At 43.2% G+C, this 18,167-nt stretch overlaps 1 protein-coding gene across 2 annotated transcripts in view; it reads left to right on the top strand.

Moving 5' to 3' along the window:
• The first annotated feature begins 1,056 nt into the window (after positions 1–1,056).
• Positions 1,057–18,167, top strand: part of Ophn1 (oligophrenin 1) — a 358,580-nt gene continuing 341,469 nt past the window's right edge. Inside the window, exons 1-2 of one of the 2 annotated variants that reach the window (XM_052733231.1) lie at positions 1,057–1,662; positions 1,784–1,956. In XM_052733231.1, the coding sequence (XP_052589191.1) occupies positions 1,803–1,956 (154 nt within the window). In that variant the 5' untranslated portion in view covers positions 1,057–1,662; positions 1,784–1,802. The remainder of the gene's footprint in view (positions 1,663–1,783; positions 1,957–18,167) is intronic. The other variant, XM_052733226.1, reaches the window with a different exon arrangement.

The raw sequence follows: 18,167 nt of genomic DNA, 5'->3' as shown, positions 1-18,167 counted from the left end.
AAACATTGCTGCAAAATCAAAATGGATCTTTTTGCCTGAGTGCACACTATTTCTCAGTTTTCCCAATTGCAGCTATTCTTAGAGAGCTGTCTTTAAAAGGAGCCCAGGTTTCCCTACAATAGACAATGGACATAAGGCCTTTTGGATAAACTGCAAGATAATTTCTAGTAACCTCTTTTTGAGTTCTCCATTAACAGATGTTATCAGCCTGTGTATTGATGTGTCGCAGAAACCATTCTCGGAGGCCCTATTCAGGAAGAAGTTCAAATCTAGTTATGGTTTGTTTCTTTTTCTTTTTTCTTTTTATCTTTTCATTGATTCTTGGTGGATTTCACATCATGTATCCTGATCCCACTCAACTCCTTGTCCCCTTGCTTCTGCCCTCTGCCCTTGCAACCGCCCCCAAAACAAAATTTAAAAACAAAACAAAACAAAAAACCCCGAAGAAACCAAAAAAAAAAAAAAAAAACCCCAAACCAAACCACCACCACCACCACCACCAAACAAACAAACAAACAAACAAACAAACAAACTCTCATCCTGGAAGCTGTAGTGTGGTCCAGTGAGTCACACAGTATACCCTTTAGTTCAAACATAATTACTTGGAAGTATTGGCCTCTGGTTCTTCAGCAGGGGGTTCTGGGTCTAACAGAGATCCTACAGTAGGTACCAATGAGAATTAGTGTCTGTACTGTACTAGGAGACACAGGAAAAGGAGGGAAAGTGTTGGTGGATCCGAGGAAGGGTGAAAAAAAAATAAAAGAAAGGATAGTCCAGCCAAATACTGGTGAGAGACTGCCTCCCATCATCCATCCTTTTGAGTTTCTGTTGCAGTTATGGAAACTTTGCACGCACCCTCGGGGGGCCGGGGCGGTACACCTGCCCCTCTAGGATGGCCGTGCCTGGGGCACGCTTAGGGAAGTAGATCTGGGAGAGTGGCCACCCTGGAGGGGTGGTGGGAGACTGCAGGGTGGAGTCATGGGACGTGCAAACGGAAAGACTACATCTCCCAGGCCGCCACGCTTTCCAGATGGAGTCCTAGGGCGCTGACTGCTCCCCAGTTTCCGTAGGGAAGCGCCAGGCTACCACAGCTATTGTGCGTAGCGCTGTCGCCCTCCTCTTCCCGCTGCCGCTGCCGGGTTGTTGGAGGAAAGCTACGTTTCCTTGCCGCTGGGTTTAACCCTTTAAGCACCAAACCCGACAGCCCGCTGGCTCCCAGGAACGAGTAGGCGGTCTCCGCAGCTGCCGAATTGTGGGCGACGAGCCCCGAAGACCCGAGGAAGATAGCCGAAGGGAGTCCGTGTTCTCGGTTGGTCTCGGGCTTGGGGCTCGGCCAGCGTGAAGCAGTGGCATTGGCTTTAAGAAGGGGGAGGGGAGGCGCGGTCCGCCGCTCGGGGAGCCGGGGAAGGAAGCCGAAGGCTGGCTTGGGAGAGCAGAGAGGCGGCCCCCCGCGCCCGTGCTCTCCCCGCCTCCACCCTGGGCCGCCCAGGACTCAGCGCTGCGCTTCGGGGAGGCGATGACCAGGGGGCGTGCTGCTCGCTAGGCTGCACCCTGCCGGCGTCAGAAGGCGTTGGTAAGCATTCCCGGTCACCCGCAGCCACCACCGGACTACGCGCTCCTGCTACACACCAGCGGGCGCTCCCAAGAGTTTCATTGGAACAGGTACCTGTCCTCCAAAGGGAGTGGGGCTGGGTCGCCTAAAAGTGGCTCCTGAACGCAGGCCACTAGGTCTATTCTGCTGATTGTGCCACTGATGCTCTCGCTCTTTGTCTCTAACCCCTAGTCCCTCAGCTATCGTAACCATGGGGCATCCCCCGCTGGAGTTCAGCGACTGCTACCTCGACAGCCCCGATTTCCGCGAGAGGCTCAAGTGTTATGAACATGAGCTGGAGAGGACCAATAAATTCATCAAAGACGTGATCAAAGACGGCAGCGCGCTTATCAGCGCTATGAAGAGTAAGTGGAAGGCTTCTCTGAGCTGTTTCTCTGAGTAGGTGGTTCTGGCCTTTAAACCTTTCCATACCATAGGGAGAAGGGAGGATCTGCAGTGACTCTCAACCCAGGTCTCTGAGTCTGATGGGTTTCCAAACCTTTGAGACTGGGGTCAGTAATAGTGGAAAGTGGTGCAGACAAGCAGGACTTTGGCCTTTCCCTTTAGTGGCCCTGACCTTCCAAGACTTAATGTGTAGCTGGGACAGGGACCCTCTTGCTTTGCAGTTACTCTTACTTAGCAGATCCTTATTGAAAAATGATAGTCTACCCAACCAGTCAGACATGCCCAGCACCCCTGTCTGGTACAAGGTGACTTCCATGCTGACCAAGGACCTACTCCAGTACCCCCTAAAGAATTGGGAATTAAGGCAAATAGCTCCAGTATAATGATTTTTGTCCTAGACTCTGGTTATTACAGAAAATTGTGGGGCAGTAAAAAAATCACCCTTCCCAAATCAGTTTCTAAGGAGAGCAGCTTTGCCCTCCCCTGAGATTTTTATATTTATATATATACTGTTAATGTCATAGTTAGTCCAAGTTCAGGATTATTGGTTGGCTTCACATACAACTGAATTCTGATTCACTGTGGAACAAAGACCTGTCAAGTTCATGGTCCAAGGGGTCCAAATCCCCTGGGTGTAAAATATAGGAATAGGGTGTGGGGTTGCTGCGCTGAAAGGACCTTACCAAGCTTTGCTTTTTCAGTGGTCACGATTTCCTCACTTGTGGGACTGTTTTTTCCTCCTCTGTGTGTAGGCTTTTATTTCTGCTGGTTGTCAGGAGGCTCAGAGAAAAAGAAAGAATAATAAACACCCCCAACAAGAGTATAAGTAAGCCAACCCTCTGTGCCAAAATATATACCCAGAAGAACGGAGGGTAATGATTAAGTAGAGTGATGATTAATTATTTTTTTCTCTCCTTGGCTGAAAGATAACTGTGAAGGGTAAAGTCGTTGTGAAGGAGTCTCTCTATGCCTTTAACTTTGTTTGGAGTGGATTTACCCCCACCCCATCCCATGTCAAGGTTATGTGGCCCCTTGTGGCAGGCTGTTACAGCCAAGCAACAATGAGGAGAATCTTAAAAGCTTTGAAGCCACAAGAAGTGCAGCAAGCCAGCGTTTCCCGTGCAGCAGTTCTTGTTTGTGGTTGGGCAGAATCTGTAAACTGTTCCTTCGAGTTCTTTAATTGAGTTTGATCAGTTAGTGCTTTGTTGTCCAGTCACCTGGTGAATAGTAAACTTGCATTAGCACCTAAAAGATGGACTATTTGAAATGCTGATCCTTGCAGACTTGTGGGCCAGGCTTTTGGGTGTGTCTTCTCTTGATAGAGTTCATTGAGAGGTTGAGGATATGGAGGTTGTGCCACAGAAATGGAAACTTGAGAACTCTGAAAGGAAAAGGGGGTCTCTTCGGATTGCAGATTTCTTCTTATTGCAAACTGCTTGGTGTAGCATTCCCCGGAAAAGAAAGCCCATTATAAAAGTGCTAGTTAAGAGGTAGTTTTGTAATGTGTATGGCAAGCTGAAATTGTGCTAAAAAGGATCAGCTAAGTCATATCTGAGTGATTAAGCTTTGTCAAAAAAAAAAATCGATTCAATGAAGCATTTTGGGGAAAGGCAATTTTTTTTTTCTCCAGTTCTGGGGACTGAATTCCGGTCTTTGCATATACTGGCTACATACATAGGTCCTGGTTTTGGGGAACAGGCTCTTAATTTATAGGTGGTTCTGGCTTTGAGCTGCTGGTCTTTCTGCCTTAGCTTTCCAAGTGCTGGTTTATAAGTGCTGGTTTATAAGCATGCAAATGTTTTGTAAATTAAGAGGCAAGTAGTGGGTTCTCTTCTTTCCGGGATTTATGAGACTAAGAGCGGGAAGATAGAGCAATCATGTAGGCTCAGATCTTTGCGCATGGGCTGCAGTCTAAAAGCTGTTCTAGGACAGGGAATTCTTGAATATTTGGGCTGATTTTCTGTTTCAGAGTCAGTGTAGCTCAAAATGGGATGGGGAGGTATTAAAACTCCATGACTAACCCTTGCCTTATTGCTTTTCTTTAAGCTCCACAGGTTTTAAACACCTGGGTAGCTAAAGGCAAACATGGAATTGCTTCCTACTATCTGTAGCACAATAGTGTTTGCTCCCCACACCGCTTCTCCACACTGTGACAGCTCAGCCACTTTTTTCAGGGTAGATAGGGTGGATGCAAAATACAGGTGTGTTCTCCACCCAAGTGAAGGAAAGATGAAAATAACCCACTGGGATTGGATTTTGAGGTACAACTTGGTTAACAAGGTAACAACTTGGGTTACAATTGTGGCTTCCCCATTTTGGGATCTGGCACAAACCATTTCAACTGTGAAGTGTAATTCAAAAATTAAGAAAAAAATCTTTAAGGAGAGAGAAATATTAAAGTACCCCAAATTTAGTTAACACTGGATAACGTTATGGTAATGTACACCAATAGATTTGTACAATATGAAATTGGTGGTGGGCTGGGCATGTAGCTCAGTGATAGAGTGTTTGCCTATCATGTACAAGGCCCTGCATTCCATCCATCATACTGGAATTTTAATAAAGCCATTGCCATAATAATAGTGGTAAAAATTTCCACCTCACGGGGTAGTTGTGAGTCTTAAGGGGATTAATTCTAAAAGTGTTTTGTAAAATGGAAATGATTAAAACAAGTACATTGTTGCTAGTCTATCTTTTGGTGACTAATACATCTCTTGATAAATGTATAATTTTCAGTAAAGGTCAGAAAGGAAATACATAAACAGCCCTCTGCCTTGTTATCTTGTTGGAAAAGCTCACTCATCTGGGCACAACTCGGTGATGAGTTTTGTATTCATGCACATGGATACATCTTAGCATCTGGAACCTGGCAATAAAAGGCAGGACAATGACTGACACTTAACTGATTTGGGTATTAAATCAAATGGCTAGCATTCTTGCAAACCTTGAGACATGGCATGGTAGCTGCAAAACTCCTCTCTCTGTAATTTTCTTTCAGGTTGCTAACCCAGGTGAAACTTGATGTCAGTGCTTTATTCCACTGTGTGATTTTTGCGCAGAGCTCTGGATAAGGCTTTAAGCAACAAACGTGCTCGACTATTAGTGCGTTAAATGTGGGCCTGTTTGAATACTGTGCTGGTTAGTTTTTGGTCAACGTGACCCAGCCAGAGTCATCTGGGAAGAGGGAAACACAATTGAGGGATTGCCTCCATCAGATTGTCTGTAGGGGTATTTTCTTGATTGTTATATGGAAGGCCCCAGCCCACTGTGGGCAGTGCCACCTCTGGGCAGTTGGTACTGACTGGATGGCGTAAATAAGCAAGCCAGAAAGCAGTGTCCTTTCCGTTATCCTCTGCTTCAGTTCCTGCCTCCAGGTTCCTGTCCTCAGTGATGGATTGTGACCTGGGAATTATAAGCAGAAATAAACTGTTTCCTCCCTGGGTTGCTCTGTCCAGTATTTTTTATCACAGCAACAGAAAGCAAACTAGGACAAAAACTTAGGTTTACTTAGTTTGGTGTTCAGAGGTAATTGATGTTCCAACGCCTGCCCCCTTTGATGGGTGCTTGATCCCTCCCTCAAATGTGATGCATTTATAATTTTTAGAGCATATGATGATTATAACTTAAACTAATAGAAAATAAAGCACCATCACTCTGAAAGATGAAGACTGTATTGTCTGCTTTTCTATGGTCCTTTGCTCTCTCTCTCTCTCTCTCTCTCTCTCTCTCTCTCTCTGTGCATACATGTGTGCTGGGGATAGAACACAGGGCCTTGTGCATGCTGGACAAGTCCTCTCCAACTAATTTATATTCCTGTGTCTCTCCTTTTTTATGTTGACAGTTTTAGTCCTGTTGATGTTACTGAATATTTGCTGAACACCAAGGCTAGGCATTGTTCAGTATAAATGATATGGCCCATTGCTTATATGGCCCCAGAAACCCGAGACACTTAATGTAGACTATATATAGTTCATGGAACAAATACCATTCATTCAGTAAATACCTGTGCACATACTATGTTCTAATCTTTGTTCAGATGACTGTTAAATACACAGAGTGAGTCACAGGTGGATATTGACCTCAAGCAGCTCCAAGACATGTAGGGGAAATATGTAGAGGAGAAATTACTGCTGTATAAGGTACTAAAGTTCAGAGCTTTAGAGTTGGATGGTGGGCATGATTGTATGTGACATTAGAGAGAAGGAGAGAGCTCATTTCTTGGTGGAAGACAGAGGGAGCAAAGGAAGAAATAGCATTGGAGCTTGGCAGAATTAACAGCCCTTTGACTTATTAAGCTGTTCTCATATACCAGTGATTCCTTAATTAAAAAAATTTTTAGATGTTGCACTTTATGGACAGGCCATGCCAAAAGAAATGGCTAGGCGGGGGTGTAGTTTTAGGAAGAGTCACAAAGAGATGATCAAGAGTAATGAGTTAGCATTCTTACACAAATGTTTGGGACTTTTTTTTTCTGAAAGAGCCTCAGGTAACTCAGGCTCACTTTGAATTAATTCACTATGTATCCCAGGCTGGCCTTGACTTTATTATCTTTCTTTGTTAGTGTCCCAAGGACTGTGATTAGAGGGGTGTGCCACCAAACTTGACTGTATTTGTGACATTTAACACGTTTTGCTTTTTTTCCTTTTTTCTTTTTTTGACAGGATCTTGTTCTGTAGCCCAGGCTTACCTGGAACAGGCTAAATAGCCCAGGCTGACTTCAAACTTTATAGTCTTCCTGCTTCAGTTTCCTGAATGCTGGGTATACAGGAATGAGCAACCACACCCAACTTTGGAGTGTAATATTTGAGATGATCACCCTATATAGCTCAGAAAGGCTTTAGGCTCAAAATTCTCCCACCTCAGCTTCCTGAGTGCTGGAATTATAGGCCTGTATCACCTTCCCTGTCTATATTTTTTATATAGCTCAGGATCAATAAATCTTGTCTGTAAAGTATCATATTATATGTATTTTAGACTTCAAGGCCATGCGTTCACTCATAATTAATTCTCCTGTTGTGTGAAAGCAGCCATAGAGAGTCAGTGAAACAAGCATTGTAAGAAAGCTTACTAACATTGAAATGTGATTTTCTGACACTTTTCACAAGTCACGATATTTTATTCCCTAGAATTTTGTCAAGCATTAAAGCTATCACTAGTGGTGGCATGTGCACCCAGCACTCAGGAAGTAAAGGCAGGAAAACTGAGAGTTCAAAGCAAACCTGGGACAGAATGGATTGTAGGACATCCTGGGATGTAACAGAGAGATCCTGTGCCTAAAAAAAATATCAAAAGAAAACTTCCCCAAAAATGCGAGAACCATTTTTAGTGCTACTGGGGGAGGGTGACATATAAAAATAGTAAGCTGGGCTTCTTTTACCAGCTACAGTTCGCAGACCGTTGGTAAAGCTATTGAAGTGGACTTTTACTCGCAATCCAGCGAATGGAGTTATTGGTAGGCTAGAATGCCGTACCCCACATTTTCTAGTAAATAATTTTATTTTGGTGTGCTATAAATTATGTCTGCTGTGAATTCAAGGATCCCAGGCTCAAAGGAGACAGGAAGGAAGGATGAAGCTGCTGGAAAAGGGTTAATGGGGCTGGAGTATCTATGGGGAAAATCTAAGTCTCACCACCTTCAAGAAGCTGTAACATTCTTAGTTAATGATTTTCAAATGTTCATTTGCTGGTGTTATTTTCTTTTTCTTTTTTGGTGTGACAGAGTCTTGCTATATAACCCAGGCTAGACTCGAAGTTGTAGCAATCTTCTTGCCGCACCCTCCTAAATTCTGAGATTACAGGTATGTACCAAAACATCCACAAAGTCTGTCATTATTGTTTTAGCTAAAGAAAACCCTTTTTTTCTTTTTGCAGTGCTAGACATGAAGTCTAGGGCCTCACACATGCTAGAGAAGTGCTCTGCTACTGAGCTGTAGCTCCAGTACAATCCAACGTTGTCTGTAGGCTAGACTGAATGAATTACAATCCCTGGGCTACATCATCTAGATTTATTAGCCAGCGAGGCTTGGCCTCTTATATGCTAGGGGAAGGGAGTGTGACAGTCTTTAGGGAGAAAGGTTTTCAAAGACTAGAAACTGTTTGGGATTTAGCAAAGGGAGGATTATAGTATAATGGCAAAGGATCCTAGCTGGTTTATGATGTGGTTTGTGTCAATAAAAAATGGGGAAGGAGTAGGACTTCTATGTAGCTTTCTCTTCGAAAATTCCATGGTATATTGTAGTTTAACAGTTTCAGAAAGGAATGATTAGACTAGTTATGGAATTCATGTTTACATCAACTTTCACAAATACTTTAGTGCACAAGGGATTATTTAAACAAAAAGAAAACAAAATTTAGTCTTTCAAAATGAAGGGTAATGCCATGCATATATAAAACAGATGTCAGAAAACATCCATAACCATTATGCATATGTTGTTTTGGATCCAAAATAGCAGGGCATGCTGGCATACCTGTGATCCCAGCACTCAGAAGTTAGTGGCAGGAGGATCAGGAATTCAAGGTCATCCTCAGCTACATAGTGAGTTTGAGGCTAGCTTGTGATCCGTGAGACCCTGTCTCAGAAAAACAAAGAAACAAAGAAAGGAGTCTAGCCTGAGGTGGTGGCATACATACGTAATCCCAGTACTTGTGAGATGGAGGCAGACATATAAGGAGTTCAAGGTCATCATCCTTGGCTGTGTATAATTTGAGGCCAGCCTATGCTACATGAGCCCCTGTCTCAAGAAAAAAAAAATCCCAAAGATGTGTTAGTCTTTTCATGTTGCTGTGATAAAATACCCTGACAAAATTAACCTAAGGGGAAGGGGTTTCTTTTAGCTGTGGTATAATATAACATGGTGGGAAGTGAAGGCAGCAGGAACTTGAAGCAGCTGCTCAGATTGCATCCACAGTCAGTAGCAGAGACAGACAAATGCATGCTGCTGATCAGTTCCTTTTCTCCATCGAAACAGTCCTGGATTCCCTGCCATGATTGCTCCTGCCTGCAATTAAGATGAGTCTTTCCAAATCACTTAATCAAGATAAATCAAGATAACTCACCACAGGTTTGCCAGAAGCCCATCTTCCACTGATTCTAGATTCCGTCAAGTTAAAAATAAGCATTGACCATCACAGATGCATTCTGTACCAAAAAGGTACATGAAGTTGTTAAATTGGTTATAGTATAATTTGTGTTATTTTGATACCATAGCCTTAATATTTTAAAAGAAAACCACTTTCTTACAGTCTACATTTTATTTTAATTTTGAGAGTTAATTGCTATTTTTTCCTTTGATATACATTTGAAGACAAGAATTTTACATGATACACTAAAGTTACCTTTGGTACCTTTTCAGTTTAGAATTGGCAACTTTGGTGCCTATCTATGGATTGCTTTCCTGGGAGGATAGGCTGCTTCCAAGCTTGCTATTAGCTACCTGTGTGATCTTGAGTAAACCTTTGACTTTCGAGTATGGGTTTTCTCATTTATAGAATTAGGGGTCTACTCAGTGATCACGAGGGTTTCTTTTGGATTTAGCATTCTGTTTTCTGGTTACCATTGCTTTACTCAGAAAAAACTACCTGAAATGATTGTGTCAAAATCAAGCAAATGCATCTCGATTCTAGGAGAGTAGGTTACAGGAAAACCAAAACTAGTATATCCGTCATGGATAGACAACTTGAATTACACTGGCCTATTTGAGTGTGAACTTGTCGAGTGTTTTTTGGAGGAGGTGTCAAGCTGATGCCTTTCAGTTCTGCCCAGAATAGCTGGGACTCTCTGCGGAGGTGGGTTTAGTACCTTGATACACAGGAGTGTGATATGATGTATGTTCTTACAAGTTCAACTGTCTTTATTTCAGTGGTACTTAGTTAAGGCTGTTGAGCATGCAGAGTTGTTTTAAACCCCCAGAGTAAATTGATCAGTTTGCTGGTGTGTGATTTAAGACTGCTTTAATAGATGTGAAGCAGGACTCAGTGGGATTTAATGCAGCTGTATTACCATGTTTGTTAGAAAGTCTTCCGAAGATTTGCATTGCAGAGTAGCTGGACTGAGGGTACTGTGGGAACTATGATGGAAAAATGTGACAGTTTATGAGAAATAATTTTATTGGGGTGGAGGAGTATGCTGCGGTAGGGTACCAATGATTTTAGCTTGACTTGCCTACTAAGGAAAGTTTTCCAATCAGGCTTAAGGATGATGAAGGAAAATGACTTTCCAACATAGCCCAAACCATTTGTTTAATCTGGCATCTGTTTCTTTAATCAGCACTACAGAATTTTCCTAAAAGCTCATGAGGATCTGGAAAGATACACAGTTTTCCAGGGGAGTACCCTGGAAATCTCAAGCTGATTTTTTTTTTCTAGTCAGCCAGAGGATCCTTATGAGGCATTACCAGGCTTACATCAAGTCCTAGACCTTGGGCAATGTAAAGGCAGAATTCAATTGAATTCAACAAAGATTTACTAATCACCTACTGTGTGTTAGTACTGCCCTGGAGATTAGGGATATGTTGCTAGAGTTTTCCTGCCTGGCCCACAGTCAGGACAAATCTCTCTCACCCGCCAGTCCCAAGCCGCTCAAACCCGATCAAGTAAACACAGACACTTATATTGGTTTCAAACTGTATGGCCGTGGCAGGCTTCTTGTTAACTGTTCTTACAGCTTAAATTAATCCATTTCTATTAATCTATACCTTGCCACGTGGCTTGTGGCTTACCAGTACTTTACATCTTCCTTGTCCTGATGGCGGCTGGCAGTGTCTCTCTCCTAGCTTCCTGTTCTCTCAATTTTCCTCTCTGTTAGTCCCGCCTATACTTCCTGCCTGGCCACTGCCAATCAGTGATTTATTCATTGACCAATCAGCAACACATTTGACATACAGACCATCCCACAGCACCTCCCCTTTTCTTTTCTTAAAAAGGAAGGTTTTAACCTTTACACATCTCCAAAGTCAGCTTGGTATATTTGGGAATTTGGGCGTAGCTTTTCTTACTACTTCCTGCTAGAGGGGGGCGCTGTATCTTCTGGGGAAACAAAGAAAATTTTAGGATCATGGAGTAGTCCGTGAGGCTGTATCATCTGAGCCAGTTGTCTTGAAACGGTTCTGGATGTTGGATCATCTGGGCCATGGTGTCATCGGAGACCTTTCAGGTGGTCTTGGCTGGTCAAACCTGATGTGTCTTAATCTTGAGCAAATCCATAGCCTCTGGCTTTCTGTGGAAACAAAAGAGACTCTTTTCCAAAGCAACATATCCTTATATCCAAATTTTGAAGTCAAGGTACCTTTAAAATATACATTTTGGCATAACTCAACAGCTTTTGTAATCAAATGTTTTTCTTTAGTTACGAATATCAAAGAGAACATAATCTAGATTCTTTGTGTGGTAGCCATCTTTACGTGGCTTATTTTTTTATATTAGTTTGAGTCTATTGCTTTGAACTGCAGCCTTCTAAGCCTGAAACGGCGCTGGTGCTGTGGCTGCTGTCTCCGCCCACTTTAGCTTCCCAACATGGCGGCGGCGGTATGCTTACCGCCAGCTCTGGGAGCCATCGTGGGTCTATGCTTTTATCCAAGCAGCGTGTAGCCCAGAAACCCCTTTTTTTGTTTTGTACTAGCAAAGGCTAAATCCACAATGTAGCTTAATGTGCCACTTGCAGAGGTCTCATTCCCGCCATACTGCAGGTCGAGCGTGCACGCCAGCAACCCGCCAGTAGCTCAAACCGGCAGCTGCCGCTCATTTGAGAGAGACAATTAGGAAGCTGTCTTTAGCTCCGTTTTAGAATCTTTTTTTTCAGTTTTTAGGTGGAAACTCTTGCCCCACGTTGGGCGCCATTTGTTGCTAGAGTTTTCCTGCCTGGCCCACAGTCAGGACAAATCTCTCTCACCCGCCAGTCCCAAGCCGCTCAAACCCGATCAAGTAAACACAGAGACTTATATTGGTTTCAAACTGTATGGCCGTGGCAGGCTTCTTGCTAACTGTTCTTACAGCTTAAATTAATCCATTTCTATTAATCTATACCTTGCCACGTGGCTTGTGGCTTACCGGTACTTTACATCTTCCTTGTCCTGATGGCGGCTGGCAGTGTCTCCCCCACCCAGCTTCCTGTTCTCTCAATTCTCCTCTCTTTTAGTCCTGCCTATACTTCCTGCCTGGCCACTGACCAATCAGTGATTTATTCATTGACCAATCAGCAACACATTTGACATACAGACCATCCCACAGCAGGGATATAGTAAAGTAAATATTAGGGATATAATAAAGTAAATAAAGTAAAGCTGCTTTCTTGGAGCACACAGTAAATATCTTGTTATCTACTTATGTCAAGACAGTTTTGAGAAGGGGTATGAAGAGGAGGAAGTTCAGGGTGAGATATCTGTCATATCTTTTGAAGTTGAGATTTGTGGGGTAAGAAAGGGAATTTTACTGTGACAATGTGTTATCTACTGGCAAGAGGAAACCAAGGAGGAAGAGTACCTAAGTCAAACAGACCTATGTTTCACCATTTTGATAATGACCTTGGTACTGAGCAAGACATTAATCTTTTCTTTTCCTTTTGGTGTTTTGAGACAAAGTCTTACTATGTAGATTAGGCTGGCCATCAACTTTTTTTGTGTGTATTTTTGAGACAGGGTTTCTCTGTGTAGCTTTGCGCCTTTCCTGGAACTCACTCTGTAGCCCAGGTGGGCCTCGAACTCACAGAGATCCGCCTGCCTCTGCCTCCAGAGTGCTGGGATTAAAGGCGTGTGCCACCACCACCTGGCAACCATCAACTTTTAAAATATTTTTTCTTTTTACTTTCTGTGTACTGATGTGTGTGTGTGTATGTGTTATGTAGTTGTGTGCATATCTACCTTATTTTAAATAATTACTACATTTTAGTTTATTTGGTGTGGAGGTATGACTGTGGGCCTGCATGAGCAGGCCCCAGAGCACATGTGGGTATCAGAGGAGAGTTGTAGGAGTCCATTCTCTCCTTCCACCATGTAGGTCCAGAGGACCAAACTCAGCTCATTGGGCTTGGTGGCTAGTGTGTTTATCCACTGGGCTACCCCACTTGCCCTTCACCTTAGTGGAGGCAGGGCCTTTCACTGAACCTGATGCTCACCAATTTTGCTAGGCTGTCTGGCTGATGAGCCTGAGGGATCCTTCTGTTTCTGTCCCCTCAGCGTTGGTGATACAGATGCACACTGCCACACCTAGATTTTTACGAACTCAGGTCCCCAGGCTTGTGTGACTGGCACTTTAACGACACTGCCATCTCTGTAGCCCCTGGCATCTGTTTATCTTGCTTGAGTTTCTGAAGTGGTGAGGTTGCAGTTATGTGCCACGATGCTCTGCTTCTTTTTCCTCCTCCTGTGTCATACTTCCCGATTTTTTCTTCCTAGAGGCAAGCACTGTCAATAGTTTGTCTATTCTTTAAAAGATGACTTTATTTCAGTACTTCCTTCAATTTCTGTTACCCTAGGAGTGCATTCCAATATAGGCAAATCTTAGCTACTCTGGGACAAGCTTTCTTCAGTATTATATCTGGAGGAGACCAGACACCGAGGTCCGTGCCTGTAATCTCAGCACTTGGGGACTGTAAGTTTGAGGCCAACCCGGGCTACATAGCAAGATCCCATCTTATTTTATTTTTTTTCTTGCCCCTGGATGGACTGTAGACTAAAGAAGCCTGAAAAGCAACTGGATCAGGCCCTCTGAATGGGTGAGACAGTTGATTGGCTTGATCTGTTTGGGAGGCATCCAGGCAGTGGGACCGGGTCCTGTGCTCATTGCATGAGTTGGCTGTTTGAAACCTGGGGCGTATGCAGGATCGCTTGGCTCAGCTTGGGAGGAGGGGACTGGACCTACCTGGACTGAGTCTACCAGGTTGATCTCAGTCCGAGGGGGAGGCTTTGCCCTGGAGGAGGTGGGAATGGGGGGTGGGCTGGGGGGAAGGTGAGGGGGGCCATAGTGGGGAGAACAAGGGAATCCATGGCTGATATGTAGAACTGAACTGTATTGCAAAATAAAAATACAAATTAAAAAAAAAAAAAAAGAAAGGAAGGGACCCATGTCAGGCAAAACCATCTTGAAAAAGAACTTAATTGGAGAACTTGCCCCACTCAATTTCAAAGCATTTTGTTGAGCTGTGCCCATCAATAAGTGCTTAAGAGGTCAGTGGAGTACAGTATTGGGGGGAATAAAATCTCACATTGATGGTCAGTTGAAAAGAAGTGAAAAGAAGAGGCATCTTGGATCAGCCCAACGGTTATCCACTAAAATGCTGTTGGGTCCTAGCCTTTAAACCACACAAAAATGAACTAAAATGGATCAGATACTTAATAGAAAGAACTAGAGCTGTAAAAATCTTGAAAGAAAATGATGTATTAAAACTTTTTGACTTTGAATCAGACAGTGCTTTCTTATATGTGATGCCAAGTGACAAATGGTAAACTTGGTAAGTTGGAGTTCTACAAAGTAAATTTTGTGGTAGAAATAATTGTATTCAGAAAAAAAGATTGGCTCCCAATTATCCTGTCTAGAACTTCTAGTACACTTCCATAAAAAGGGAAAATTGAAAAGTTATGTTTGATAACACACACACACAATTTTATATACACACACATATATATATGTATGTGAGTAATGCTTACAATTCAATTTTAAAAATCCAATTAAATGACAAAAGTAGAGGCTGGAAAGATGGTTCAGTGGTTAAGAGCACTGGTTGCTCTTCCAAAGGATCCAGGTTTAATTCCCAGTACCCACATGGCAGCTAAGAGCTCTCTGTAACTCCAATTGTAGGGGATCCAACACCCTCATACAGACATACATGCAGATAAAACACCAATGCACTAAAAATAAATTACAAAAAAGAAAAAAGTGACAAAAGTAGCCAAGTATGGTGGTACACACCTTCATTTCTGTTCCTCAGGAAGTTGAGGCAGGAGTGTCAGGAGCTCAAGGTCATTGTTAGACACAGTTCATTCAAGGTCACACAAAACAAAAACAAAAACAAAAATAAAAACAAAAATAGAGGCAGGCAACCTTGAAGGCACCTAACTTCAAGCTTGACAACTGGATTTCCATCTCTGGGACCCACTGTGGTGAAAGGAGAGAACAGAGGCCTGTAAGTATTCCTCTGGCCTCCACATGCGTGCTGCATCATGTATGCACCCATGCACACACAAACATACCTAAATAAATGTAAACATAGAACCAGGCAGTAACACAGAGACAAACAGTAAACATATGACCAGTTGAGTTCAGTGAGATGGCTCAGTAGGAGAGGGTGCTTGTTGCCAAACCTGATGCCCTGCATTCCATTCCTGGAACCCACATAGTGGAAGGAGAGAATCTACTCGTGTGGTTCTTTTGCACCATTAAGCTTGCCTAAAAGTCATTCTTCAGGGAAATACAAGTGAAAACCACAATAAGATCTCACATCTCATCCACTAGGGTGGCTATAATAGCAAGACAAAACATTATTGGAGAATTTGCAACCCTTATTTACTGTTGGTATGCATAGCTAATCTTTGGCAATTTTTCAAAAATAGTTAGGCAGTTACCCCACAAATGAACAATCCTACTATATTATCTGTCTATCTATATATCTGTCAGAATTACTATTATTTATAGTGAGCAAAAGTGGGAATCACCTAAATGTCCATTAACTGAGAGGTGAATAAATATACAATGAAAAGCCATTTATAAAAGACTACGTATTGTTTATGATTCCTTTCCAGAAAGCTGACCTGCTAGAATATTACCAGGCTAGTGTTTGCCCAGGGTTGAAGGGTTAAAATGTACTGTAACTGTCAGTGTGTGAGGAGTGTCTTTTTTGAAGTTGTGCATATTTCTTATTTGCAGTATGATGGTGGTTTTGCAGCTTTGTGATTATACTAAAACCCACCTAGTTGTGCACTGGGTGAATTTTATGGTCCATAAGTAGTAACTTTGCGCTGTGTGTAAAACATACAATGACAGCATGTTTGGAAAAGGAGAAGTGCTTGTCTTATAAACTTGTTGTCCTTGGTTCTCCCTTGTAGCAAACTTGAAAGGCGGTTTTGAAAGATTCACATCTGTAGCATTGGGTGTATATCCAGGCAAAAGGAAGCCAAGAGAGAGAATTACTCTTTCTGTAACCAGGAGGAGCTAGAGCCCAATTTGGGACTAGCATGGGATTTCCTGGTTTCCCATTCTAGGCACATTCTCCACTGTACTCTGAAGCAAGTACCTTGTTCAATCTGTTTGGACACCCTTTGTTGGGGCTGGGGAGTGTGTTTGTTTGAAATGACCCAGTTGGCAGCAAGATACTATATTAGTGGGAAGTTCTCCTTTATTCTTTGCCTGTATCGTGGCTGAGATCAGGTGTCTTCCCTGCTGAGCAGTCTCCTGCCACCCTAATTAGCATCTGATGGTGTTTTCTTTCCTTGTTATAGAATGGTAATATATCTTGGTGGTGTGATACCTGCCCTTTTTGTTACTTCCCTAGGAGTCTAGAGTAGTTGGTAAGGCAGTTCTAGGGTCCTCCTGTCTCTGCTCATCTGTTGACCTAATGCAAACAGCTGCTTTTTGTGTAGTGTGTAGTATGCACTGGGAAATGTGTGGCATTACTCATGGGTGACAAATTCCTCTCCCCTCCCAACATTATTTTTGTCCTAGGGCGGCATGGAATTTCTCACAAGTGGCAAGCAGTAGGCCCAACAGTACAGCACCATATTAGGAACTTCACGAAAGGCAGTTCTTTTGCAAAAGGTTTTCATTAAGGACTTCTCAGAAGCAGGAGGGCCACACTTAGCTTCCAACTCTCTTTCCAGAGCCAGGCTGTCGTGGAAATGCCTTTCTCCATGACTGTAAAAATACGTACTATGCATGTGACAGTGGACAGCTGGAGACTAATACTGAATTCACCCATCCCTAATTTGTTAGGTGGAGGAGGACAGTGAGGAATAGTCCGTGAAGGTGCTTTGCAGTTGCCCCTTACAATTTTCTTTAGAGTAGAGAAATCAGAAACAGGAGGGTTGTAAGGTGAGTCCCTGCCTCATGGACATGTTGCATTTCTCTTGGCCTTGAAACACCAGTGTGGCCATCTCCCATTCAGTTGATTTGGTGAGGTCGTCTTCAGAAGTGCCTGCCACTTTTTCAGGCTCTGTGGGATGATTGTGAGTGGTACTAGATGGGGAAAGAAGAGGGAGCAGTGTGCTGATTGGCAGGCAGCTCAGCCAGGGCTTGCACAATTTCGTTGGTGGAATGGAAGGAGGGAGAAAGCTGGGGTTTCTTGGCATTTTCTTTGCTTTTCCTTTGTGAAGAACAGATGCTGTTTAACCATTTTCATTCCTTCTCTTTTTTTCTTTTGCCCCGGCTGGGCTCCAGCAATCCTCCCACCTTCACTTTCTAAGTAGCTGGGATGTAAGGACCATTGTATCGGGACCCCTCACTTCCCCCCTCCCTTTTCCTCCCCATTCCTTTTCGGACAGTGTCTTACTGGGTAGCCCACTCACGACAAACTCATGATCCTTCTGGGATTACAGGCCTGTATTACCATGTCCCCTTTCCCCGGTTTCTCACCAATGGGTAGTGTCTTGCCAGAAATAGACTCAGTGCAAAGGGCCTTTGTGACATTTCATTAAACTCTTCCATACTTCAGATGAGGAAACTGAGGGCCAAGACATATCTTAGAGCCAGTTAATCACAGCATCAGCACTGAACCTAGGATCCATCCCATCATCGTGCTCTGTGTACAGTAGTACACACTAAAAGTGCCCTTCACCAACCTCTGCTTGCTGAGCTGCATTTTTATTTTCAGAATCATTTTCACCTTGTGAGAGTCTCTTGGGCACTTCTCCCCAAGAATGCACCTCCAGTATGTAGACCTGCATACAACCATACAACCACACATTTTACAGATCTGCTGGAATGGAGTAGGGGAAGGTTCAGTGAGTCTAAAGTTAAAGCTGCAGGTTTTTTTTTTTTTTTTGGTTGATTTTTGCATGCCAGAACCTGGTGCTATCGAAGATCACGAGAACTTCTCTGACCACTCTCAGTGTGTGAATGAGGGAGAAGTAATTCTAATACAGTCCAGTTGGAGTTTAAGTAAACCATGTTTGTCTTGGGTAACAAGGTAAAGGTGTGTGTGTGTGTGTGTGTGTGTATGAGAGAGAGAGAGAGAGAGAGAGAGAGAGAG

The sequence above is a fragment of the Peromyscus californicus genome, unplaced genomic scaffold (assembly GCF_007827085.1).
Source record: "Peromyscus californicus insignis strain IS unplaced genomic scaffold, ASM782708v3 Scaffold_10__1_contigs__length_136768540, whole genome shotgun sequence".
NCBI lineage: Eukaryota > Metazoa > Chordata > Mammalia > Rodentia > Cricetidae > Peromyscus > Peromyscus californicus.
The sequence above is the reverse complement of the archived record's forward strand: the minus strand, read 5'-3'. Positions and strand labels throughout refer to the sequence as shown.